The sequence below is a fragment of the Mustelus asterias genome, chromosome 1 (genome assembly GCF_964213995.1).
Source record: "Mustelus asterias chromosome 1, sMusAst1.hap1.1, whole genome shotgun sequence".
In the NCBI taxonomy this organism is placed as follows: Eukaryota; Metazoa; Chordata; class Chondrichthyes; order Carcharhiniformes; family Triakidae; genus Mustelus; species Mustelus asterias.
The window spans coordinates 111,802,324-111,826,360 of NC_135801.1; the positions used below are offsets into that span (position 1 = coordinate 111,802,324).

The 24,037-nt window shown below is 42.1% G+C and overlaps 1 protein-coding gene across 3 annotated transcripts in view; it reads left to right on the forward strand.

Moving 5' to 3' along the window:
- Window positions 1-24,037, forward strand: part of atp10d (ATPase phospholipid transporting 10D) — a 209,861-nt gene that overhangs the window by 158,092 nt on the left and 27,732 nt on the right. For all 3 annotated transcript variants that reach the window (XM_078217004.1, XM_078216997.1, XM_078216991.1), the window contains 4 exons: window positions 842-1,460; window positions 11,277-11,371; window positions 17,398-17,524; window positions 18,938-19,122. In XM_078217004.1, coding sequence (XP_078073130.1) covers window positions 842-1,460; window positions 11,277-11,371; window positions 17,398-17,524; window positions 18,938-19,122 — 1,026 coding nt within the window. The remainder of the gene's footprint in view (window positions 1-841; window positions 1,461-11,276; window positions 11,372-17,397; window positions 17,525-18,937; window positions 19,123-24,037) is intronic.

Below are 24,037 nucleotides of genomic sequence, written 5' to 3' on the forward strand. Positions count from 1 at the left end.
GCTGTTTCCGGGGACGCACACCGAGACAAATATCAACTGCTGCTGGAGGGTCATCAACTCGGTGAAGGACGCACTTTGGTCCGCCCGAAACCTGCAGATCTTCCAGCTGAAAGAATTGTCCTCGACCGAGTGTTGCAGACTGGCACATTCCAAGGTCCAGGACTACGTGCTCAGGGACGCGCTCATGCTTGGAGCAGCCGCCGCAAAGGCACAATGGGGAAAGGCCACCGTGTAAAGCCTTTCGACCGAGGGCCTGGTAATTGCAGAATACCCTAGGCCTGCGTAACTGTGTGCCAATCTGAAAAATAATAGCACACAGCAAAATCTGATGTATGTATATAGTTTTAAGTAATGAAATGTAATGAATGTAATGTCGTGTAAATAAGCATAGTATAGTACTGTAAAAATGGTTCTTTTTTTGCACTGTTTGTAATTTTTGGATCTGTCGTTTTGCAATGGTTTATTTGAGGTTTTTTTAATGAATACAGTATATTTTTGAAATAATTTCTGTTTGCAGGTCTAAAACAGTTTGAACACAGGCAGTCTTTGTCTATTGTTTTGAACGTTGTAGCATTGTAAACAGAACTTAGTAAATGAAACCTTGGAGAAAGTAATGAGAACAGAGGGAATTCTTTAGACAATTACATATCACTGATGGCTGTTAATTTGTGCTAACTTGCATGGAAGAAGAAAGAAGTATTAATGCTCACATGTCCTTTTTTCAATGTATAGGAAGTTTTTTAAGAAATTGTAATCTTATCCTGTTGGAGTGAAGTAAGTTCATATACATGTGAAAATCCCAAAGCTCTTCTAATTTTAATGTATTTTTATGTTGATAAAGGTACGAATACCATCAATCAGCAATACTGGAAGGAAGACTCTGGAAGAAATAAAGCAGATGTTTCATAGATTTTCGGTGTCTCGTGTGAGTGCTTCCTCGCTTTCAAATGGAAAAGATTTACTTACAGAAAATCCAGGTAGTTTTGCTAACAGACTGTTAGATAGAGTGAAGCCGGCTTCACCCAATGTACTCGAGGAACAAGTTAAAACAGCTGCTGGATTAACAAAGGAAATCAATGCCACTGGTGGCCATTCTCCAGCTGAGGAAAGTGTTCAAAATGTGTCAGAAGAGCCTGATGAAACTGCAGACAGTTCACTCGCTGGTCGGGGCAGATCTGCAGAACAACTGCGTTATGAAGCTGAGAGCCCAGATGAAGCTGCATTGGTACATGCAGCTCGGGCCTATAAATGCACTTTATTATCCAAGACTCCTAATCAAGTCACTGTGGAACTTGACAAAGTAGGACAATTACATTTTCAACTCTTGCATATATTACCATTTGACTCAATTCGCAAGAGGATGTCTGTGGTAGTCCGACATCCACTGACTAATAAAATAGTTGTTTATACAAAAGGTGCCGATTCAGTCATGATGGATCTTTTGGACACTTCTACTAAAGGTATGTAAAGGATTGTGGTATTTGCATTTACCTACCCTTTAAGTCTTTGAATTTTAGATGTTTTTGTAAACATTTTGAAACTGAAACAGTATGTTATAAGCAGGAGCCAAAATACTTTTTAAAAAGTTGTAAAACACTTCTTCCTCGTGCACACAATAATCCAATCAAGAAGACTTCAGCAATGAACAAGTCAGAGCCTTGATTCTTTGGATCACATTTTCCAGCCTGTTACAGGTGGGTGCTCACTACAGACACACCTCCTGTTATTACAAAACGGGCACAACCAAAACTTTTAAATATTGGCAAACTTCAAAGGAATGAGAAATGAAGTGATCATAATAAACTGAGCTGTTAACAGTTAAATCAATAGGCAAATAACAAGTGGTCAAGGAGGTATTTGGTACGATACAAAACTATATAAAGTACATTTGCGGAATTATGAACTGTTAGAAGGGAAAAATTCCATTTGTGTAATTAAGTAATCATGGTCAAGAATTAAGGTAAGATAGCGTATTGAACTAAAAGTAATAGTTTACACAAATGTTCTGTTAAGTAGAAATCCAGTAGACTGGAAGAGCTATAAAACACAATAAAGGAATAAAACTAAAGTAATAAAAGGTGCATAAAGGGAATATTAAAAAAACTGGCAAAAGATATGTGAAAAGAATGACAATGGTAAAAGGAAATATGGCCCATTAAAGACAGATGCAGGCAAGATTAATGGACAATAGGAAATAACAGCTTTGTTAAATGACTACTTTGCATCCGTTTTGATAGTAGAGCAAGAGAACAAAATGCCAGCTGTACATGTGAAATAATAAATTAAGTTGAAGTTAGTGAATTTAACATAAATGTATAAAAAATGAAAGGAGTGACACTGAAGTGAGACATATCTCTAGAACCTAATTGTTTCCACCCCAGAATATTAAGTTCATAAGATATAGGAGCAGAATTAGACCATTTGGCCCATCGAGTCCGCTCTGCCATTTGATCATGGTTGATATGCTCCTCATCCCCATTTTCATGCCTTCTCCCCATAACCTTTCAACCCATTACCAATTTAAAAACCTGTCTAACTCCTCCTTAAAATGTACTCACTTCCCAGCATCCACCGCACTTTGGGGTAGCGAATTCCACAAATTCTCAACCCTTTGGAAGAAGTAGTTTCTCCTCAACTCTGTTTTAAATTTGCTACCCATTATCCTAAGCCTATGACCTCTCATCCTAGAATGCCCCACTAGCGGAAGCATTCACTCCACATCTACTTTATCCATATCTTTTATCATCTTGAATTTGATCTCCCCTCATTCTTTTAAGTTCCAGAGAGTAGAGGCCTAAACTGTTCAATCTCTCTTCATTCAACAAACTCCTCATCCCTGGAATCAATCTAGTGAACCTCCTCTGAACCAACTCTACTGCCACTTTCTTCAAATACGGGGACCAAAACTGTACACAATACTCCCGGTGCAACCTCATCAATGCCTTGTATAGTTGCAACAATACTTCCTTACCTTTATATTCTAAGAAATAGTTGAAGAAATTGCATACAAGATTTGGCCAAAATGTTCTAAAGCTCACTATATCAGGAAATGTGCTTCTGAATTGGAAAATTGCAGTATCACTCTAAAAAGGGAGGGAGGGAAGGAGAAACCAGCAAACTATAGATCTGTCAGAACAAAGTACAGCACAGGAACAGGCCCTTCGGCCCTCCAAGCCTGTGCCGAACACGTTTACCTATCGAGACCAACCGCTTATATCCCTCTATCAAGATAAGTGTTAAATGTGGCTATCGCAACTGCCTCAACTACCTCACTTGGCAGTGCATTCCAGGCCCCCACCACCCTCTGTGTAAAAAAAAAACTTCCCCCCGCACATCTCCACTGAACATCTCCCCCCTTATCTTGAACTTGTGCCCCCTTGTAATTATCATTTCTGCCCTGGGAAAAAGCTTCCAACTGTTCACCCTATCTATACCTCTCATAATTTTATAAACTTCTATCAGGTCGCTCCTCAGCCTCTGTCTTTCCAGGGAGAACAATCCCAGTTTATTCATCTCTCCTCATAGCTAATACCCTCCGTACCAGGCAGCATCCTGGTAAACCTTTTCTGTACTCTCTCCAAAGTCAGTTTAACATCAGTTTTTTATTCATTCATGTGGGCATCAATAGCAAAGTCAGTAGTTATTGCCCATCTCTAATTGCCCTTGAGAAAGTGGTCACTGTTGTCTTTGTGGTGTCAACTTATCCACAATACTGTTAGGAAGACCATTCCAACTCTTTTGTTGACTCAGTGACAGTGAATAAATGCCGATTATAGTTGCAAATTATGCTAGTGTCTGATTTAGAAGAGAAATTGCAAGTGTTGGTGTTCCCTTTTTCTTCTAAGTAGTAGAGCTTGTGGGTTTGGAATGTGCTGCTGGAGTAGTTCTGGCTAGTCGCTGTAGTGCATCCTGCATGTGGTACACTCTACGGCCATAGTGTGTTGGTGGTAGAGAAAATGAATGTTATGGTGGTGGATAGGATGCTCATGAAGGTGGCTGCTTTGTTCTGGATGGTATCGAGCTTCTTGAATGTTGTTGGAGCTGCACATAGCCAGACAAATTTTCCATCAAATCCCTGACTTCGAGTCATAGAGTTTTACAGCATGGAAAGAGGCCCTTGGCTGCACCAGCCATCAAGCACCTATCTATTCTAATTCCATTTTCTAGCATTTGTATGCTATGGCATTTCATCTAAATACCGCTTAAATGTTGAGGGTTTCCGCCTCTACCAGAGTTCCAGATTGCCGCTACCTTCTGGGTGAAGAAGTTTTTGCTCACATCTCCTATAAACCTCCTGCCCCCTAACTTGAATCTAGCCCCGTGGTTATTGACCCTTCTGCGAAGGGGAAACATTCCTTCCTATCCACCCTATTTCTATCCTTCATAATTTTATACACCTCAATCAGGTCCCCCTCAGCTTTTCTGCTCCATAGAAAACAACCCTAGCCTATTCAGTCTCTCTTGATATGCCTCTAGCCATAGAGTGCAGCTTCGAGCGCAAACCTGGCAAAGCCTACTGGACCAAGGTCTCCAAGGCAGCCGCCATCCTTTCCATGGTGACCTTGAGGCGTTTGTATGTCAGAGCTATGATGTCAGACAGAATGTGGATAGCCTCCTCCAATCTTCGCTCTAGTTTGCTGAAATACGTTCACATCTATGATTGTGTGACCAAATTCTCCTCCAACTCGATTTCAGGTTTGCTGATGACACAACCGTAGAGGGTCAGATCTCAAACAATGACGAGACAGAATACAGGAAAGGGATAGAGAATCTGGTGATCTGGTGCAATGACAATAATCTTTCCCTCAATGTTAACAAAATGAAGGAGATAGTCATCGACTTCAGGGAGCGTAGTGGAGAACATATTCCTGTCAACATCAATGGGGATGAAGTAGAAATGGCTGAGAGATTCAGGATTTTAGGTGTCCAGATCACCAATAACCTACTCAGGTCCCCCCCATGCTGACACTATAGTTAGGGAAGCCCACCAACCACTCTAATTTCTCAGAAGACTAAGGAAATTTGGCACATCTGCTACGGCTCTCACCAAATTTTACAGATGCATTTTAGAAAGCATTCTTTCTGGTTGACCATAGCTTGGTATGGCTCCTACTCTGACCAAGACCGCAAAAAACTACAAAGTGTCGTGAACGAAGCCCAGTCCACCACTCAAACCAGCCTCCCACCCATTGACACTGTCTACACTTCCCACTACCTCGGAAAAGCAGCCAGCATAATTAAGGACCCCACGCACCCCAGACGTACTCTCTTCCACCTTCTTCCATTGGGAACAGATACAAAAGTCTGAGGACACGTACCAACTGACTCGAATAGCCTTCTTCCCTGCTGCTGTCAGACTTTAGAATGGACTTGCCTTATATTAAGTTGATCTTTCTCTCCACACTAGCTATGACTGTAACACTGCATTCTGCATTCTCTTTTCCTTCTCTATGAACGGTATGTTTTGTCCGTATAGTGCGCAAGAAACAATATGTATACTAATACATGTAATAATAATAAATCAAAATCTCCAAGATTTTCTACTGCCTGCCGTTGCATCTCCAGCATTGCGTCGCCAACCGCTCGCAGAGGCTCATCATCCGACTCTGACTCAGTAGCAGTCCTCCAAGTTCCAGAGACCTAATATGTCAACTGCTAATGACTATTGCAGAGACATCAGTGAGGTGTTTCCCAGAAAGTGACCCTGAGCCTAGCCTAGAACCATGAGCTACCAAGGTATGTCCCTGCGCTGGTGGATGCTGCAGGTGAACACAGTAATGGATGATCTTGATTTGGCTCATCAACATATTCTCTGAGGTAGACTGGGGCTTATGTTGGCATTGTTGGTGTGCTTAAACCTGCTGGTGGTGCCTGTAAGCAAGAGAAGACTGATTTAGTTCATGAATAGGCAGAGTACAATGTTACATGTCACTCATTGTGAATGTCGTGATGTGATTAACTCTGGATGTCTCATTCGCACTAAGTTGCTGGGAGAAGCTGATCTCACCTTCCCCACTCAAGTGACCCAGGTCTTCTCTAGCCACTTGGTGACATCCTCATTGAATCTGGTGAACTTGTGATGTTGGCTGTCCCTTTTCCTGTCTGATATCTCTCCCTCCTGTTGTGAGCAAGTTTGCACTGTATGAAGACAAAAGGAAGGAATGTGAAGGGAAGTGATGGAAGCATACTTGCCTCCTGTAGTGACTTCTCCCCAGAAAGTGCTGTGGATGGAGTTTGTGTAGGCTGATAGATGAGATAGTAGTGATGTGAAAGTATCCTTGAGACAATCAGTGCTGCTATGTGCCCACCACTAATATGGAGATCCTTGAAGGGTGTAGCACTTTTGGGTGCATGAAGCCATGATGAGAGTATGATACTGGAATGAGCCAAAGGCTAACTGGCTGAATGGATGAGATCGTGCATTTGCTTCCTCATTGGATTATGTTGCGGGTGTGGTTGCCAGCCGATTGACAGATTGGAAGCAAACCGAGAGATGTGGGTAGTTTAGGCATTGATTAACAGATAGCTGAGAGTGATCTGAGTTACTATCGCCTCCCAGGCAGGAGAGCTGTGACTGGTGTGTTTCCTGGAGCCATCCCTCAGGTACAGCACATGTTAGTATACTCCTCTTAACAAAGCCTTGAGGGAGTTGTGACTCAACCTGGGTGCAGTCTCCTTTTTGTTTGCAGCCATCTCTATTGGTCTCCTGAAGATAGCTGAGTTGGAGAGAGTGAAATTTACTCAGTTGGTTTAAATATGGCAATGCCGGCATTGGACTGGGGTGAAAACTCTTATTAAATATGACACCCAGACTTTCGGCCCCATCAGGTAACGGCAGGGTGGACAAGTCTATTCCCAAACTGCCATGTGATTTGGAGAAACTTGCCTCTGCATGATTAATCAGCTTCTGAGCGCAAAGTCAAACACTGTTTCCCGCCACTCCAACCAGCAGGAAAAGCGCCACAGAACCTGCCAGCCATGGCACTTAGTTTCAATAACTGAAAATTTCACCCAGAGCAACTATTTCCTCTCGTGGGGAAATTGAGAGTTTAATGTTAAAATTAGAGCTAAGCCATTTAGTCATCAAATCCGGAAGCATTTTTTCATACAAATAGTTGTGAAAACCCACTACTGTCTTTCCAAAACTCATTTGAAGTGAGCTTATTAAAATTTAGGGATTATTATGATGGATGTGGGAAAGATGAATGTAGGCAAATTTTGACCTCACTGAAGAATTGAAATACTGAGCAGCACAGTTAAAAATGACAATGTTACAAGTAAGAAAGGGATCAACTGAAGCTTTTTCAACCAATGAGTAATAGAGTTGCAGAATGAGCACGAGGCAGGAACAGTACAGTTCAAAGATACTTGGATTTGAGAAGAGAAGAATTAAGAGAAATGATGAAAACTGAGGCAAATGAAAGAGAGCTTGGTTTATTTGTGTCCATTGTTCCTATTCCTAAAAATTATGTTTGAGACGTGATACAAAGATCTCAGTCATTGTTATGCAGAGTTATTTTGCCATTATAGTTGATTGTCAATTTAATTACCCAGGTCTCGTTTTTAGATGCAGTCTTTAAACTAAAAGCCCACTGCATCCTTGGAAGTATGCCAGAGAAGGCCTTAAACTATTGCTGATCCCCAAAGATGTGATCCCACCCTATATCATACAGGGTTGAGCCAATAGCATATATGGGGTAAAACCATTAATGGCTGGAGGCAGCAGAGACATTTCAATGGATCTTTAAAATACAGTGTGAGTGATAGCCATTCCGTTATAGGTTCTGACCTACAGGGTCATGCCTTTCACAGACTGAAGAAATAGAAATGCTCAAGATCTAAAGGGAGCCATTTGAAGGTGCAGTGAAGGTGATTGATCCCCTCTGAGACAGGTTGCCTTTGATCTCAGAGGCCTCAATGAAAATTTTGGCTCTCAGCTGTAAAGTGTTCTAATCAGGCCTTGTAAGGGCTGAAGGATTGAAGTACACCAGAAAGTCTCCAGGCGCAACCTCTTGATTCCACCTCCCATCTCTCCTACCCTATGTAAAAGGCAGAATTTTAGCAACAGAGCAGATCCAGGTTCGGCTTACCACAATATGGAGATGTCGGCGTTGGGCTGGGATGGGCACAGTAAGAAGTCTCACAACACCAGGTTAAAGTCTAACAGGTTTATTTGGTATCACAAACTTTCGGAGCGCTGCTCAGGTAAGTGGATGGTGGTTCATCACCTGATGAAGGAGCAGCGCTCTGAAAGCTCGTGATACCAAATAAATCTGTTGGACTTTAATCTGGTGTTGTGAGACGGGCTTACCACAAGACAGCCGTGTTTTCACCCTCACCACACAAATAGGTTTTATCGGTGAAATGTATTTTCAATTGCATGTTAATTATATTTTTGTGCAGCTAGCTGCTCTCTCTATTTTATTCAGTAATTGCAGACATGAAACTAATATTTCATTTTGCACACTGGCGAGAGTTGAGGTTCACAGTGTCACCCATATCAATAAAGGAAACCTTGACAGTATATCATATTTTAAATTATGTGTTTGATTACTAAGATATGCCAATTATGGTTAAAGCAAGTGCATTTGTTTGTGGGATAGAACTACCTTTATTTCTCATGATAAAAGTAAATGGAGGAGTTGGATTCATTTATAGTGTCAGCTACCATGGAAGCAAGGAAGGAAAGTTGGTGGTCAAAAATTCAGGGTCAAAGAGCCTCAATATAACAATTTGACGGAATGGTACTTGCCAACTCGGTGGAAAGGAAAGAATGATGAGCTATTATGTAGCCTGCAGTGCATGGCATTTTAAGAAGTCTCACAACACCAGGTTAAAGTCCAACAGGTTTATTTGGTAGCACATGCTTTCAGAGCACCATCCGTTCATCACATGAGTGGAGAGTTGGATTCACAAACAGGGCATACATAGACACAGACTCAATTACATGATAACGGTTGGAATGCGAGTCTTAACAGGTAATCAAGTCTTTACAGGTGCAGACAATGCAAGTGGAGAGAGGGATAAGCACAGGTCAAAGAGGTGTGAATTGTTTCAAGCCAGGACAATTAGTAAGATTTTGCAAGTCCAGGCAAGTCGTGGGGGTTACAGGTAGTGTGACATAAACCCAAGATCCTGGTTGAGGCCGTCCTCTTGTGCGGAACTTGGCTATCAGTTTCTGCTCGGCGATTCTGGATTGTCGTGTGTTTTGAAGGTCGCCTTGGAGAATGCTTACCTGAAGGTCAGAGGCTGAATGCCCTTGACTGAGGAAGTGTTCCCTGACAGGAAGGGAACACTCCTGCCTGGTAATTGTCGAGTGGTGTCCATTCATTCGTTGTCGTAGCGTCTGCATGGTCTTGCCAATGTACCATGCCTTGGGACATCCTTTCCTGCAGCGTATCAGGTAGACAATGTTGGCCGAGACGCAAGAGTATATACCATGTACCTGGTGGATGGTGTTTTCACGTGAGATGATGGCATCCGTGCCGATGATCCGGCACATCTTGCAGAGGTTGCTGTGGCAGGGTTGTGTGGTGTCATGGTCACTGTTCTCCTGAAGGCTGGGTAGTTTGCTGCGAACAATGGTCTGTTTGAGGTTGCACGGTTGTTTGAAGGCAAGTAGTGGGGGTGTGGGGATGGCCTTGGCGAGATGTTCGTCTTCATCGATGACATGTTGAAGGTCCAAAGAAGATGTCGTAGCTTCTCCACTCCGGGGAAGTACTGGATGACAAAGGATACTCCATCTGCCATGTCCCACGTTTGACTTCTGAGGAGGTCAGTGTTGTTTTTCGTTGTCCTTACACCCTCATAAGAACAGGATATGGCACTCGACTCATCGATCAACAGTTCCGATGCGCCACAGTTGGTTGCACCTTTAATGTGATAAAACATCCCAAAGAACTTCATGGGAACATCATAAAACAAAATATAACTCCAAACCACTGAGGAGATATTGGCCCAGCTCATGCCGTCAGTGGCAAATCTGATTTACATCACTGGCTGCATTTAAAAGTGTGTTCTGACCTTGTCAGCAATGCCAGGTGTGGTGGTGAAGGAGGGCTGAGTGGTGCCAGGTGAGGGCAGTGGTGGGGGTAGTCAGTGTGAGTTAGGGAGTGTCGTGAACAGAATCAGATGTTTGGGGGGCTCCTGAATAGAAGCACCCCTGAGTAAGTCAGTGTAAGTAACAAGTTATGTAAGCATCAGGCAAACAACCCTAAGTTTACACATGGACATGTCCTGACAGGACCATCAGTGTGATAAAGCACAAGGTTTGGATTCCAGTGCAACTGAGCTCCCCAGAACTTCTGGTTCCATTGTAATCCATAGCGGTGAATATCTCAGCATTCACTATTATTGGGACTGCAAGATTTGGCACGTTAGGTCCGATGTCCAAAAGCTGCATCAAAGAGGTAGGTTTTAAGAAGCATCTTAAAGGAGGAACACGAGATACAGAAGCAGAGAGGGCTGAGAAGGGTATTTCAGGGTTTAGGGCCCAAGCAACAGTAGAGTAATTAAAATTGTGGATTCTCAGGAGAGCAGAATTAGAGGAGAACAGATATTTTGGAGGATTGTGAGGCTGGAAGGAATTACAAAGATAGGGATGTACGAGGCCATAGAGGAATTTGACAACAAGGATGAGATTTTTAAAATCAAGACGTTGCTCGACCTCGAACCAACAGACTGGCTTAACCTCAGACTGCTGCCAGGGAGAGGGATAGAATTGTAGCTATTCAACAAATTTTGTCGTGGAGACCAAAAACAGTAGCTTCAGATTTCCCAATATTTAATTAGAGGAAATTTCTGCTCATCCAGTACTGGATGTTGTATAAACAGTCTGATATTTTGGCAACAGTGGAGGAATCAAGAGGTAGTAGCGAGGTAAAGCTGGATATTGTCAGTGTATATGTGAAAACTAATGCTGTGCTTTTGGATTTTGTAGCCAAGATATAGTTGAGAAAAAAATGAGGTGTTGCCCAGGATAGATTCTTAGAACAGAACAGGTCAAACTGTGCATGAATCAGTAGATCATGTCCCACAGACATTCCTTTAATACTAAAAGGGTAACTGTTTCATGTAAAGTTGCAATTCTGAACTGTAATGATGCACAGTTTGCAGAGTGGTTCTGAGATTTCACCGTGCCTTTTACCACAGACTGTTTTCAGCAGTAACATGGGTCATGTTTAATTGTACATCAAATGGAATTGAAAATGGCTCTGTCATACAGAATGGTTTGCAGGGTTTTAAGCTGGTTCTCAATTGACCTGTTTTTCTTGCAGGCTGCAGGGAACAGAAGGGCATTCAGGAAAGGACTCAGAATTATTTAGATGACTATGCCAAAGAGGGTCTCCGTACTCTATGCATTGCAAAGAAGGTATGGAGGAAAGAATGTGCATGATGAATGTTCTAGTTATAATATCATACAACTTGTGCATTACAAACCAGTAACATACAATGGAAAGAAGATGAAAAGCTTGCAAGAGCAATGCTCAGGGTTTATCAACATTATCCAAAATTGTTACTGATTTAGATGCATCTATTTTACAGTATATTGATAAATATGGTATGATTATTGCCACTGTGTTTTGATTTGGTATTTTTGGTTTATTTGACAAGGTAACATGGTAGCCAATAGGAAAATGTGAGCTCCTGCTTATATATCAATTGATTCCTGCAGAATAGAATGAACCAATGTAGAATTCTAAATTGCACACATTACACATTTATTTTAATGAATGTCATGAGCGTTATTATGGCACAGAAGGCAGCCATTTTGTCCATCAGGTCTATGCCAGCTGTTTGAATGAGGCAGCCTCATTCTCCTGCTCTAACCCTATAGCCCTCCAAGTTTATTTCCTGAAAATGCCCATCCAGTTTCCTTTTTGAAATTGTTGATTGTCTCCACATCTGCCACCTTCATAGGCAGCAAATTGTAGATTGTTCTTCTTACCGCCGCCGCGCGCCCCCCCCCCCCCCCCCCCCCCCCCCCGCATCTCTATATCATGAAACCAGAAAATGTTGCAAATGCTTAGCAGGTCTGGCAACATATTTGGAGAGAAATAGAGTTAATGCTTCACGACAAATACGATTCTTCTCAGAACTGAGGGAGGATATAAATATGTTGGGCTTTCTGTCATCAAAAGGCCAAATACTGATCCCAGTACTGTTGAGGTGCAACCCATCTATTTTAATGGGTGCGACCCACTCCAGTTTTTCTCACAATGCCCCAAGAGTCTGAAGCTTTCCCTCCTGCACCATGCCTCAAGCATACTTATCCTCCCTATCTTCTCAGACTAGCACGTGGCACTGTGAATAATCTAGAAATTATTACATTTGAGAACCTACTTTTCAACTTCCTCCCTTGCTCCCGAAAGTCTGACCATTAGACCTCAACATCTACCATCTTGGTGTCACAACTTCTGGTTCGTTCCCTTCCCCCTGCAGAATATTCTGTACCCTCTCCATGATATCCTTTATTCTGGCAATGCACCATGTCTGATTCAAGATGACAGTTACTAAGATTTCCCAAACTATTGACTTTCCTGTAAAAGCTGCATGTTTGCTCTTTGTTCACTCCTGAACAATCCTCTGCCCATTGGTGCTTGGGTTTTAACTACACTTCTTCAAGGTGTTGTCACTCCCACCAGTCTCCAGTGCTGAGTACCTGTTTGAGAATGGCACATTCTGATTGGAGTGTAAAAATAGTAATCACACTTGAGTAGAAGAAAATAAACTGCTTGAAGTCTCTCTCCATTTCACTCTGAGGCAGCTGCTCAGATATATTTGAAGGTTGCTCAGTATCCAATTTTCTTGCAGTCTTTGAGCATAGTGAGACCAGGAAAAAAAAAAGGCAGTTTAAATAGTGTTCTATAAATCTTGTCATGTAACACAATAACTTGTGTTCTGAGTTCCCATTTGTACTAATACTCAGTTTCACTGCACAGGAAGGAATGTTATTTTCATTATTTCTTCTCTGTACACCATGGATGCTATGGTAACCTTTAATTCTTGAATGGGTGAGTAAGTGGAGCTGCCACTTGGCTGTGAGACTATTTCCCAGTACTCTCAAAGACCAATCTCACCACCACATTCATTTTTTTGTCCAATTACTATAAAAGGTTAAAACATGAGTGTATTGAATGTTTTGGCAACACGTTCCAATTGTATAGCAGTATTTCTAATAACTCTACAAAAGCCTCCCTGTACAATTGTAGCACGGGAGGCACCCCTTTCTGCAAAGCCTTGTGGCACGAGGCCACTGAACTGATGCACACACAGGCGTGTCCTGCGCACACAAGAAGTCACTGAACTATGGGGAGGCAATGGCCTAGTAGTATTATCGCTAAACTATTAATCTGGAAAGTCGGCTAATGTTCTGGGGACCCGGGTTCAAATCCCACCTTGGCAGTTGATGGAATTTGAAATCAATAAAAAGATATCTGGAATTAAGAGCCTACTGATGACCATGAAACCATTGTCAATTGTCGGGAAAAACTCATCTGGTTCACTAATGTCCTTTAGGGAAGGAAATCGGCCATCTTTACCTGGTCTGGCCTGTATGTGACTACAGAGCCACAGCAATGTGTTTGAGTCTCAACTACCCTCGGGCAACTAGGGATGGACAATAAATTCTGGCCATGTCCCATGAATGGGTAAAAAAAAATGCAATTATGTCTCTGATGTCAACAGGTTAATACGACGCCAGGTTGCCAAAATTGATTAATAAATGTGCAGGCACCACTTCCTTACTCAGTCCTGATGAAGAAAGGTGAGCCCTGTTCTGGGACTATTTAATGAACACGTTGCAGTTTGGGTACTTTTGACTTGGCTTCTGCTCAGGCAAGTTGGTGATGGCACTGTGGTGAGCTGCTGGAGGAGGTTTTGGTTGACCACAGAAAGGCAAAAAATAATATTTTCTTGCATAGTTATGGGAACAGTAGTTGCAGTGCCACATATGCATGAGCAGAGCATGCAAACAAGGAGACAGAGTACAGAGCTTCTGAAGAGAGAGAGGAGGCTGGATTTTCTTAGAAGGCCTTGCACCTTGAAAGAATCTTCCAGGAGCACCATTTCTGTGTTGCGGTGAGCCATGAGCAGTGCATTAGGAGACTTTGCTTCACAGTGAAGGGAGTGACAGAGACACGACAACTCCTTTGCAATGACCTGAAACATCAAACCATCAAGACGGTGACCCACACATTGACTGTGAAGATCACTATCGCCTTTTCTTTAAACGCATTAGGATTCTTCCATGTGGACACGGATAATATGAGCAACATATTGCAGTTCACTATCCACAGAAGCATCAGAGAGAAGACAGTTATGTTCTAAAGGAAGAGAGGAGATTTCATCCTGTTCTCCCAGAGGAGGGAGGAGCAAGTTGGAAGGCAACATGGGCTTACCAGGATAGCAAGCTTCTCGATGCTCAGCTACATGCACCTGATTCTGTGGGTCTTCCATGTTAAAGGGAAGCAATTCCACAACCACAAGAGCTACCACTTTTTTGAGTTGCATTTGTTGTGTGACCCTACCAAGAAATTCATCTTGACGAATACCTGCTATCGAGGTATCACACACGATACTTTTGTCCTACAACAGTCAGCAATTCCCAGTCTTTAGTGCGCTGCGATGGACCACAGAATGACTGGTCAATCACAAGGACCACCACCTTGGTTCATGGCACCTTTCTGCCATCCTGCACATGAGGTTAGAAACCTTCAATGAAAGCCGTGGCCCTACCATTCTCTGACAGTACATACATTTCAGACACAGCATGACAAAGTCCCCTTAACCAACATCACAATTAAGGACATCAGCAAAAACTGATGTTTCACTAAGAACTTTATCCAGCGGCTGGTAAAAGATTACCGATTTTCACTGGAAAAAATTCCAAATTGTGTATAACTAATTTGATTTAGTTTTTCAATTTAGGTAAAAGAGGGTTGACAAGTGTACAGTTGATAAAGTGCCACATAATAGGTTGTCAGCAATGTTATGGCTTATGAAATAAAGGAGACAGTAGCAACATCGATACAAAGTTGGATGTGTGACAAGAAAGTCGTGTGAATGGTAGTTTTTCAGAGACATATGATGAGGTTCTCCAGGGGTCATTGTTGGAATCACTGCTTTACTTCATCTAGATTCAAAATTCAACCGCTACTATATAGAAGGACAAGGGCAGTGGTCACATAAAGAAACAGCCACCTGGAAATCCCTCTCCAAGTCACTTTCCATCCTAACTTGGAAATATATTGTCATTTCTGCATTGCTGGGTCAAAATCCTGGAACTCCCTCCCTAACAGTACTGTGGGTGTACCTACACCACAGAGGATGCAATTGCAAAACCTGCAAATGACACAGAACTTGGAAGTACTGCAAAGCATGTAAGAATAGTGATAGACTTAAAGCGAACAGGTGTATAACAGTTGTAATTCTCCAGTCCTCTGGCTCTAACGATCAAAGGGGGATTGGAAGATTGCGGCCAGCACCTCGACATTTTCTACTCATGTATTTCCCTCACTAGCCTAGGATGCATCCTATCCATACCAGTGACTTGTCTACTTTGAGGTCTGCCAAACTTTTAAGTACCTCCTCTTGATATTTTTATCTTATTCAATATTACCACTACCACCTCCTTTACTGGAATATTGTCATCATCCTCTTCTCTTGTGAAGACACAGTTTGTACTAAGAGGTACACCAAGACTATGAGACATCGACTAAAGCCGTTTTGGTACAGAGGAAGAATATGAAGGAATGCACTCCAAAAATTGGATGCAAATATCTCTGACTACTCTTGATGTGATGTGGAGATGCCGGCGTTGGACTGGGGTAAACACAGTAAGAAGTTTAACAACACCAGGTTAAAGTCCAACAGGTTTATTTGGTAGCAAAAGCCACACAAGCTTTCGGAGCTCCAAGCCCCTTCTTCAGGTGAGTGGGAATTCTGTTCACAAACAGGGCATATAAAGACACAAACTCAATTTGCATGAATAATGGTTGGAATGCGAATACTTACAGCTAATCAAGTCTTTAAGATACAAACAACGTGAGTGGAGAGAGCATCAAGACAGGCTAAAAAGATGTGTATTGTCTCCAGACAAGACAGCCAGTGAAACTCTGCAGGTCCAGGCAGGCTGTGGGGATTACAAATAGTGTGACATGAACCCAATATCCCGGTTGAGGCCGTCCTCGTGTCTGCGGAACTTGGCTATCAGTTTCTGCTCAGCGACTCTGCGCCGTCGTGAAGGCCGCCTTGGAGAACGCTTACCCGAATATCAGAGGCCGAATGCCCGTGACCGCTGAAGTGCTCCCCAACAGGAAGAGAACAGTCTTGCCTGGTGCTTGTCGAGCGGTGTTCATTCATCCGTTGTCGCAGCGTCTGCATAGTTTCCCCAATGTACCATGCTTCGGGACATCCTTTCCTGCAGCGTATCAGGTAGACAACGTTGGCCGAGTTGCAAGAGTATGTACCGTGTACCAGGTACACGGCAACCATTAAGACTTCACTGCAGAGACTTTGTAGATTTTGCAAAACATATACCTCTATTAATTGGACTGTGTTTCTAAAGATCATGTTGCAAATTGAGAAACATGAAAAAATACCAGATGTTCATCACTTTGGAATAAAGTAAATTGATATTATAAGAACCGTAAGACCTAAGAGCAGGAGTCAACAATTTAGCCCCTTGAGCTTGCTCCGCCATTTAATAGGATCCTGACTGATCTCATCTCGACCTCATTTCCACTTACCTGCCCATTCACCATAGCCCTTCAAGCCCTTACTAAATAAAAATCTGTCCACATTTTCCTTAAATTTACTCAAAGGCATCCACCTTTCATAGAATCCCTACAGTGCAGAAGGAGGCCATTTGGCCCATTGAGTCTGCACCGACCACAATCCCACCCAGGCCCTATCTCCATAACCCCATACATTTACCCCCCCCCATGCATTTACCCTAACTAGTCCCCCTGACACTAAGGGGCAATTTAGCATGGCCAATCCACCTAACTAAGGTAGTGAATTCCACAGACCCACCACCCTTTGGGAGAAGTAATTTCTCTTCATCTCTGTTTTAAATCTGCCACCCCTTATCCTAAAACTATGATCTCTCATTCTAGATTGCCCTACAAGAGGAAACATCCTCTTCACATCTACTTTGTCAGTCCTTCTTATCATCTTGTACACCTCAATTAGATCTCCTCTCATTCTTCTAAACTCCAGGGAGTATAAGTCGTGCTGCATTATTCTAAAAATATAAACAGAATGCGCCAACGGTCATCAATATTTGTAACGAAAGGTTAACCTTGTAAATATTTTAACATGTTGGTCAGCGTTCATAGATGGACATGATTGGGCTTGAGATAGTTAATTCTAAACTCCACATTTTCTTTTCTGCAGGTGATGAATGATGCTGAGTACTCAGAATGGCTAAAATTCCACTTCTTAGCAGAGACAAGTATTGATAACCAAGAGGAGCTCCTACTTGAATCAGCTCTGAAATTAGAAACTAACCTAACACTGCTTGGTAAATGCAAATACAAACCATGGAATATTCTACATTTTTATAGCAGCTTAGCTTGATGTATTTATTTTAGTATTGTGTTTATGGATGTTTCCAGATTGCCTGTCTGCAATGTTTCACAGAAGCGGACAATCATGGATTTGCAAATGCTGTAGCAGAAAACGTTGTTAAGGGAATTGAGATTATATACAGTCTCTGGTGAAGCAGGGTTAGAATGTGGAGAATAATTGGATCACTGAACAAAGCTATTTCTCATTTTAAAGTCAGAAATTTTACATGTGTATAATGCTTTGATTAATTTTAAATGGTAGCTCAAAGGTAAATGACAAAAGTTATTTTCAGTTGGGAAGCAGAACTGGTTAAAGCTGTAAAGGCCAGGGCAGCAGTTTTTGCTTCTGAAGCCTCCCTCACACACCCCATCCTAACTCCATCATCACTCCGCGCGCAACACCCCACCTTATAAAAGTTCCACGGACCGGGCCTATGTTCAGAAAAAAAAACCAATCATCCTTGAAAGGTCCATGAACTACCCGGTGGAGAACGCCTCTTCTAGGGAACTGGGAGACTTAAAATTGAAGCACGACAGCATTCATATACGTGATTTGTTGAAGTGCTGTTCCCTTCACGAGTGTGGAAAGTTGGTAGCAGGAAGTAAGGTTTTACAGATAGGAAATGCATGCAAACATAAGATTTGTTCGGAATGTTTAATGAATCACATTCAATGTTCAATGAATCACATTCAGCAAAAGGACCTATGAACAAACTTGACCCTATCTTCACCTTGTTTCTATCCACTTGAAATAGGAATTATTAGAAAGGCAGCAGGAGCAGGACCAGCAACTTTGGGGAAGATAGTGAAAAGCTGATCAGAAATTAAATCTTGCAGCCATTTTCATGATGTTTCAGTAAACTTCATAGAATCATAGAAACCCTACAGTGCAGAAAGAGGCCAATCAGCCCATCGAGTCTGCACTGACCACAATCCCATTCAGCCCTGCCGCCATATCTCTACATATTTTACCCGCTAATCCCTCTAATCTATGCATCTCAGGACACTAAGGGGCAATTTTAGCATGGCCAAACAACCTAACCCGCACATCTTTGGACTGTGGGAGGAAACCGGAGCACCTGGAGGAAACCCACGCAGACACGAGGAGAATGTGCAAACTCCACACAGACAGTGACCCGAGCCAGGAATCGAACCCAGGTCCCTGGAGCTGTGAAGCAGCAGTGCTAACCACCATGCTACCATGTCACCCTTGTAACTTGTAAACATAAGCTCAATTTCAGAATTTTCGATGTGTTTCAAGAATTATGTTTTCTGATACAATCATGTAGCTAATTCTTTGAATTGTTGAAGTGTTGCACGTGATTTTGAGTGTGAAAATAATAAACAATTTATAATTCCATGTGTAGGTGCTACAGGCATTGTTGATCGCTTGCAGAAGGGTGTTCCAGACACTATTCTGGCACTTCGAAAGGCAAAAATAAAGATCTGGGTCTTAACAGGAGACAAACAAGAAACTGCTGTTAATATCGCCTATGCTTGTAAACTCTTGGAAAAAGAAGACAGCATTTTCACTCTTAACACACATAACAAGGTAAATAGGAACCTATGTGCAATATTAGTGTTGGAAATATAACATTGGTTATTATTAGACACTAGTATTTAAAAATTTAAAACTGTGAGCAGAATGAAAGTTTTTAGAAACATAGAAAAAATACAGCACAAAACAGGCCCTTCGGCCCCACAAGTTGTGCCAAACATATCCCTACCTTTTAGGCCTACCTATAACCCTCCATCCTAATAGAAACATAGAGAAACTACAAAAGTGTAGTAGGATTGATGTAGGGATGCATGGTGGCACAGTGGTTAGCACTACTGCCTCACAGCACCAGGGACTCGGGTTCAATTCCTGGTCTTTAATTCCCGGTGTGTTAAAAATATTGAAGATATTTGAAAATATTTTTTATATTTAAGGAGGAATCTGAGTAACTAGAGTTTAGTGATAGGACATCTCTTTTTTTGCCACAATTTATTTCAGAATTCTTTTATTTTTCAGCTTGATCACCTCAGGTTCTCTTGTAGGAACAGCTTCAAATTCCTGTGTGCAAAAAGTGATCATCTCCAACCACAATCCACAGCAATCATTGTGTTCAGTTCTGCTGAGAAGTGCATGTTTTAGTGTCCCAAATCAAAGACATCTGCCCTACTATCCCTACTCCCTCTGACCCAAACCCATCCATCACCCAGCCCTCCTTTTTGACCCCTCCCCAAGTACTTATCTTCCACCTGCTCCATAGCCTCTTCTCCATCCCTTCTGCCCCATAAAGAAGTCTCTTTGATTATGCCCACCATCTGCAGCTTCTATTCCTGCCATCCTGATCCCAAGTTAGGATCATAAAACCTTTCTCATTCTTACAATCACTTACATCAACTTATCTCTTATCCTCTGGCTTAAAGTTTAAAATTTAGTTTAAAGTTTATTTATTTGTGTCAAGTAGGCTTACATTAACACTGCAAAGAAGTTACTATGAAAATCCCCTAGTGGTCACACTCCGGCACTTGTTTGGGTAAACTGAGAGAGAATTTAGCATGGCCAATGGCCTAACCAGCACGTCTTTCGGACTGTGGGAGGAAAACCAGGGAGAACATGCAGACTCCGCACAGACAGTGAACCAAGCCGGGAATTGAATCCGGGTCCCTGGTGCTGTGAGGCAGTAGTGCTAACCACTGTGCCACCGTGCATCCCTTCATCAATCCTACTACACTTTTAATAATTCTCAATCGTCACGCCACTCTCCAGAAAACTACAGTCAACCTCTCCATCGTTACCCACTTACTGTTTCCTTTCTTAAGTTCTGGAACACAGGCCCACAAGTACATCCATTTGAAGCTTTTCAATCAGGCTTCTATCACACCCATGCTGAAGCAACACTGATCAAAATCACCAATGTAATTTTATGTAACTGTGCCTCCTTGACATTTTACATCAGCTGAAATGAAAGTGTCATTTATTCTTCCATGTCTGCATGGTTCAATGTTTCTTTATCCCAATGTTTCATCCCTTTTCATCAATGACTTGCTATCCTTTGCTGATCTTTAGCCTGTTATTTATGGGAAAAGTGCTGGAAGGCAGGAAACAACTGAGGAAACCAGCAAGGCTGGGACATGAATTTAATGGTAGAACCTCACTATCATTTTCTTCTTCTGTTTGCGGTCCAACCCCCAGCTAAATTGACAACTGACAGGTGGGAAGATCAATGGCAAGAAGCTGCAGCAAGGGACCCTCGGGGATGATCACTATCAATGGGGGTGGAGGTTGGAATTGTTTGCGACCACAGGTGGGAGAAAGTGGCATCAGAGCTGGATGAGGGGTAGGTCAGCAAATCTACCCAGAAGGTGGTGTGGAGGAGAGAGTGAAGTCAGCATTTGGCAAAGGGGTGACAGGAGGCTTCATTGAAGTGGTATTATATTAAGACCATAGAGTCTAGGTCCAATTTACTCAGCCTCTCATCTTAGGACAACCCTCTCATCCCAGGAACTAATCTAGTAAACTTTTGATATACCACCTCCTCTATAAGTATACCATTCTTTAAATTTGGAGACCAAAACTGCACACAAGACTCCACGTGTGTTCTCACCAAAGCCCTGTACAATCGTAGCAAGACCTCTTTATTCTTGTACGCCAATTCCCTTGCAATAAAGGCTAACATGCCATATTTCTTCCTCATTGCTTACTGTATTTCCATACTAACTTTGTCTTCCTGATGTGCATGTACTTGAGTCTCCTTGAACATCAATATTTAAAAGTTTTATGCTCTTTAATAAATATTCTGCTTTTCTACTCTTATTACTGAAGTGAATATAGAAACATAGAAACATAGAACAGTACAGCACAGAACAGGCCCTTCGGCCCACGATGTTGTGCCGAGCTTTATCTGAAACCAAGATCAAGCTATCCCACTCCCTATCATCCTGGTGTGCTCCATGTGCCTATCCAATAACCGCTTAAATGTTTCTAAAGTGTCTGACTCCACTATCACTGCAGGCAGTCCATTCCACACCCCAACCACTCTCTGCGTAAAGAACCTACCTCTGATATCCGTCCTGTATCTCCCACCACGAACCCTATAGTTATGCCCCCTTGTAATAGCTCCATCCACCCGAGGAAATAGTCTTTGAACGTTCACTCTATCTATCCCCTTCATCATTTTATACACCTCTATTAAGTCTCCCCTCAGCCTCCTCCGCTCCAGAGAGAATAGCCCTAGCTCCCTCAACCTTTCCTCATATGACCTACCCTCCAAACCAGGCAGCATCCTGGTAAATCTCCTCTGCACTCCTTCCAGCGCTTCCACATCCTTCCTATAGTGAGGTGACCAGAACTGCACACAATATTCCAAATGTGGTCTCACCAAGGTCCTGTACAGTTGCAGCATAACCCCACGGCTCTTAAACTCCAACCCCCTGTTAATAAAAGCTAACACACTATAGGCCTTCTTCACAGCTCTATCCACTTGAGTGGCAACCTTTAGAGATCTGTGGATATGGACCCCAAGATCTCTCTGTTCCTCCACAGTCTTCAGAACCCTACCTTTGACCCTGTAATCCACATTTAAATTTGTCCTACCAAAATGAATCACCTCACATTTATCAGGGTTAAACTCCATTTGCCATTTTTCAGCCCAGCTTTGCATCCTATCTATGTCTCTTTGCAGCCTACAACAGCCCTCCACCTCATCCACTACTCCACCAATCTTGGTGTCATCAGCAAATTTACTGATCCACCCTTCAGCCCCCTCCTCTAAGTCATTAATAAAAATCACAAAGAGCAGAGGACCAAGCACTGATCCCTGCGGCACACCGCTAGCAACCTGCCTCCAATCCGAAAATTTTCCATCGACCACCACCCTCTGTCTTCGGTCAGACAGCCAGTTACCTATCCAATCGGCCAACTTTCCCTCTATCCCACACCTCCTCACTTTCATCATAAGCCGACCATGGGGGACCTTATCAAACGCCTTACTAAAATCCATGTATATGACATCAACTGCCCTACCTTCATCAACACACTTAGTTACCTCCTCAAAAAATTCTATCAAATTTGTGAGGCACGACTTGCCCTTCACGAATCCGTGCTGACTATCTCGGATTAATCCGCATCTTTCTGAATATTTCTCACTTCCCACGCTACATTCCATCTGCCACTTTGTTGCCCATTCATTTGCCTGAGTATGTATCTTTGCAGCCTCTTTCTGTTCTCCTCATTGCTCATTCTGACTTTGATTCGTACTGTAAGCAAACATTAGTCTCTGTTCTAATATATTTGTCAAAACATGATTTTCCTTTCATGAAACTGTGTTGATTTTGTTTAATCATACTGTGATTTACTAAGTGCATTATTGTGACTCCTTTAATAATAGATTCCATCATTTTCCTGATGACTGAAGCCAGACTAACTGGGTTGGGATTAGAGGGAGCAAGAGATTAATATCAAATCCTCATCTCACATTGATTTTGTTTCTCAGCAATACACATACAAGATCAATTGGGCTCAATATTCAGCTTACATTTTGAAAATTGAAATAATGTGAGATGAAGAAAAGTTTCATTATTATTGCCATTGCTGATCCTGATTTCCCTCTGTCTCTTATCCTCTTGCTCACACAACCTCCAGTGTTTTAGATATTGGAAATTCAATGATGAAAAAAGTGGCATTTAAAGAATAAACATTCAAAAAGCATTTTGAATAACTAGTGAGGCCAATTGGACAGTCAGTGTGACAGGTTTTTTTTAAGAAAAACCTATCACAAATGTGGCATAGAAATTTACCATGGGGAGAAAAACCTGATATAGAATAGAAGGCATAAGTATAATAGCAGAAAAAATCATGGACAAGTAGTGTATGCTTTTTAATATGAAGTCTGGTAGACATCCTGAGATATCCCACAGGAAAGTGACAACTAAGTGCAGTATTGAAGCTTGGCTAGCAAAAATCTATCATCTCAAGTTTAAAATTATGAATTGAGGTAGCATCTACTGTGTTGTGTGGCATTGTAAGATTTCCACATTACTACCACCCTCTACATAAAGAAGTGTTTCCTAACTTATCTCCTGAATGGATTAGCTCTGATTATGCCCCTATCCTGGACACTCCGCCAGTGGGAAGAAAGCTTCATTATTATTGCCATTGCTGATCCTGATTTCCCTCTTTCTCTTATTTGCTTGCTCACACAACCTCCAGTGTTTTAGATATTGGATATTCAATGATGAAAAAAGTGGCATTTAAAGAATAAACATTCAAAATGCATTTTGATTAACTAGTGAGGCCAATCTCTCTAGATACCCTATTAAAAGCCTCAATCAAATTTCCCACAACCTATATTCAGGAATAGAAATCAAATTCATGTAATCTGTCCTCATAATTCTAGTAAGAGTTTTAACAACAACACCAACAGGTTTACCCCAGTCCAACGCCGGCATCTCCACAACATGACTCATAATTCTAACCA